Source organism: Aplysia californica, unplaced genomic scaffold (assembly GCF_000002075.1).
Source record: "Aplysia californica isolate F4 #8 unplaced genomic scaffold, AplCal3.0 scaffold00002, whole genome shotgun sequence".
Classification (NCBI taxonomy): Eukaryota; Metazoa; Mollusca; class Gastropoda; order Aplysiida; family Aplysiidae; genus Aplysia; species Aplysia californica.
Genome location: NW_004797272.1, coordinates 3376939 through 3381270, shown reverse-complemented (window position 1 = coordinate 3381270; position 4332 = coordinate 3376939). Strand labels below are relative to the sequence as shown.

The window sequence follows — 4332 nt, the reverse complement described above, 5'->3', positions numbered from 1 at the left end:
CAATATAACCCACTGTTTAGTTTTAGTATGAGTTTTACAGCACTTGCACAACAAATAAGTAATACAAATGTCTAAGATTAGAGGTGTTATTAGAGAGTAACGAATACAAAGAAAAGAAGAAGGAGAGATAAAGATGACAACATGTTTGAACAAAAAAGAAGGAGAAAACCACAACAGAGCACCTGCCAACCACCCACAACAACATATATAGCACCGAGAGGATAACTACCAACCTGGTTTTCCCTGTCAATGTCAATCCTGTGCCATTTGCCGTCACTCAGCTTGTTCAAACGCTGGAACCCACTTCTGTCTATGCCATTCAGAGCCAGCAGTAGCTATTTTCAAAGACAAAGAAAATAAATATTCATAACATATGTCTCATGATGTGGTAGAATCAGGCGCTCGTCAATTTTTTGGCATATAATGGAATTATTGGTATCACCTTAGAGCCTGTCCATTTGCCTTGCTTTCGATGGAAACAATACCCATTTATCTTGGATACAAGTTGAGATATTTGTGATTGAAGGATGTGGGGTCACCTGGTTTTAGGGGTAAAATTAGCTATTTTGATAGATCAGACAGAACATTTGGTTTCTGACCGCATGGTCTTAGTAACTCAAAACGGTCAAAAATGTCAGATAAAACTTTGTAATTCTGAGGTAGTGACTAGCCCCAAATCAAAGACCAGCACTATCAACATGTCTTGAGTTCATGCTGATTGCCTTAGACGCTTTGTGTTGTATTTAATTGAGGCCTAAGAGATCTCATCAAACACGGCAAACTAAGTCTCCTTGTAGACAATAACTTCTTGACCTTTTCACATTTTTGCTGTTCATCTGTTTCTTCATTCAATTTAGTTTTCCCTTAATTTTAATTTTTTTTTGCTGAATAACATGAATGTAAACAATTTGCAAGGTGACGCTATGGCAAGTGATTTGATTATATCGATGCCAACTTGTGCATGTCTTTTTTATCAGATAAACTGCCCTAGCATTATACCAATTGTCAAATATTTCCTATTTATTATAATAGCAATGACAACAACAACAAAACAACAACTATTATCATCACATAATGGATGCATACCATAGCTACGGGTCAATATAAAAGTAGAACATTGCAGAGTGCACACCAACATCGATCTGTGTCTCATGGTCTTTGCCAGGACATTTACTTTCATTTTCTGAAATAACCAATAAGGCTATAAAACATTCCGATTAGATTGGGCGAAAATATTTTACCCAAACTTTTTTAGATGCAGCCATTGTATGCGAAAAGAAATATATATATATTTTTACTTTCAGGAGAGAGGAATACATTTGAAGGTAAGGAAAAGAGGACAGCGGCAAATACTAACCTCTCCAGCTCCAAGATTGATGCGGAACTCAGGGAAACCACCAACCAGCTGTAGCGACATGAAATCCTAGAAAGAAAGCAAGTGGTAGAAAATTAGCAATTGGCAACGACACATTTCTCACACGTCACTACGCAAAGTGTCCTTTCAGTCCAGGAAAGCATTCAAATATAATGGATACTCAACGGAGAGTGTAACGAAACTCTTACTAAAACAAAGAGATGTAATACTTTAATAGGCATTTTGATGTAAAATAACTTTAATCATTGCCTTGGCGCATCATCTTTGATTTCTTTACTTTAATCACTTGACAAAAACACAACCTTAAAACTAGCTTATTCATTCCTCCAGTCTCAAACTAAACCAAAAATGAAATTCATGAAAGGGAAACAACCTTCCTACCACTTACCTTGGAATCATCCAGTTTTGAGATAGGGCCTGTGTACATCAAAATACCGTCATCCTTCTCAGTGATGAACTCAAAGGTTGTGCGGCCTTCAGCACACACAGACAGACCCTTATAGAAGCTAACGCTGGAGCCGTCAAAATGGTGGCGCAGCTGCTGGCATCTGGGACCGTCAAAGCCTGGGAGGCAGGCACACCTGAACATGCAGAGGAGTTCCCATCAGAAGGGCATGTGTTGAAGTCATTACTGCTATAAACTAACAAAACACCCTTTTCTTTAATTCACAGCAGTTTTGAGATAAAGAGGCTTTTTGTCAGCGTAACCATTTAAAAAGGCGTTCTTCCGAAATTTGAATTCTAATTTATTTTAAAAACTAGTCAAAGTTTCACTTTGATTTTTTCACACAAGTAGGGTAACTGACCAGGCTTTTGATTTAGCAAATAAAAAAATTTGGTGCCAAAAACGAAAAAAAAAGAGGTGTTTTGTCAGCTTACGGCAGTTTACATAGTATTTTCAACACTGTTTAAGATGGTTATTCATTGTCGAGCAGAAAAGTGGCTGTCTTAGACAGGTGGCTGTCTAATACAGTGTTATGATAATGTAAAAAGTACAGAAGAGAGGAAGTGGCTGCTTGTTCAAGTGATTGTCTTATACAGGTGGCCGTTAGAGCAGGTTTGACGGTATTTTCAAAAGAAAAAATCTAAAATAAATAATCATGCTGTGCGCTAGCTCTATAAAAATGACATACAGTTACTAGGGTACGTACAAAAGAAGTTTGATTGCCGACTACTTCAATAATTTCAACAATTCAAATATTTTGCATTATATGATGTTCATAACAGTCACGCTGAGGATTACACAAAGTTTGAATAGACTCGCAAACATAGAACCTTCTATATCTTATCGTAAATGTGGTCACCAGGTGGTTTGCACCCAGTCACTGGGGAAAGGGTTAAGTGTAAGTATACTGATTTTGTTGCACTGTAAAGACAAACAATATACTGATTTATCAGTACACAAAATACACACAAAAACCCCCAACGTATACCCGATATAGATTTTTCCCAAAGTCATCAAACTAAATAATGTTGTAATAAGATAGCTCTATCACATGTAGTAAGCAGCACATCTTTCCACTTTTCTTCCTGCACCGAGGCGGGCCACATACATGAGCTGACCTCACCAGCCGAATCTGACCCATGGGTAATAGTTTGCCGACCCCTGCCTGAGCCTTTACGTGGCTCCTTCGCTCACTACTCACGTCAGTTTCCCCCAATCATCTTGCTTGCAGGTGCCTCCGTTGAAACAATAATCTCCCCTGCACTCTTGCGGCTGGGGGAACATGGGGTCCTTACAGCCTGACTCGGCAGACAGCAGCACTTCAGCTCCGACATAGCTGGTACCGTTGGAGTTTTTCAGGACGGGCTGGCCGGTGACATCGAAGTTGGTGCTGCAGCCATCGTCATAGAGTTCATCCATGCACAAGTTGATGGGGTTTTGATCTATCCCTACACCGAGGTTTTGAACCATCTGTGGGTGATATCGATTGCGTTTGAGTAAAATAAACTGTCTTTGTTTGCTTGCCTCCCTTTCTACACAATAACCTCGATTTAGTGCTAGGAAAAAGCTAGATATGTTTGTTTGCTTGAAGAAATTAAAGAATTTCCACACAACAACTGCAATAAAGCTCAGGGAAAAAGCAAGATAGGCAGACAGAAACAGCTTTTGTTTTTAAAAGTGTTTTACAGCATTTGCAAAACAATTAAGTCATGTAGGTGTCAAAGATTAGAGACGTTACACAAAAAAGAAGAAGGGGCAATAAGGACAATAGATGTTTGATAGGACAGAAGGAAGAAAACACCAGAACACCTGCCAACTACAAACATAAAAACAACTGCTTGACCAGAGAGACAACACGTAGAAGCTAAGAATGGCGCCCTCCAACTATTCCTTGTTTGTCTTTGCCTTTGTACGAGGCCTTGCTAAGCACAAACAGGTCATTCAAAGGTGTGGCGCTCATATGACCGTATGCAGTTGCGAACACCGTAAAAACTTTACTAAATCTAATAAAAATTCAAAAGTGGAGCACAAGGCTTAGTGGGAAGATGAGCAGTGAAGAAAGATGAGTGAAAGTAAAGTATAGCCTTCCAATTCAAACTGCTTGACCAGAGCGCAACAACTGGACATGGAGGGGGGAGGGGGGAGGATGTGAGAGTCACAGCGGGTTTGATGCTATGCCCTACAGCAAGAGAAAACAGCTAGCTGTGATTGTTGAGGTGTGCGTAGAGAGGGTGGATGAGTGAGTGAGCGAGCGTGTGTGTATGTGGTAGGGGGGGTGTGTGGGTTAGTGTGTTTGTTTGTGTGTGTGTTTTATGTGTATGGAGAGTGAGAGCGTCTGTGGGGTGGGCGGGGAGTGGGTTGCGGGTATAAGGGGAGTAAAAGGGAATGGGGTGAGTGAGGGGAACGCCTCTTCTACAGCTGTACATAACAAACAATGTTCTGATGAACAGGTGGTGTTGCAGCTGTTTAAAATACACGCACACACACACAGACACACACACACACACACACA

The 4332-nt window shown here is 40.2% G+C and overlaps 1 protein-coding gene across 1 annotated transcript in view; it reads right to left on the bottom strand.

Annotated features, from left to right (window-relative positions):
* Positions 1 to 4332, bottom strand: part of LOC101861008 (neural-cadherin) — a gene marked incomplete at its 5' end in the record, with an annotated part of 64995 nt that overhangs the window by 11506 nt on the left and 49157 nt on the right. The window contains 4 exon segments of the mRNA XM_005089018.3: positions 234 to 335; positions 1358 to 1423; positions 1764 to 1956; positions 3022 to 3290. Of these exon segments, the coding sequence (XP_005089075.2) occupies positions 234 to 335; positions 1358 to 1423; positions 1764 to 1956; positions 3022 to 3290 (630 nt within the window).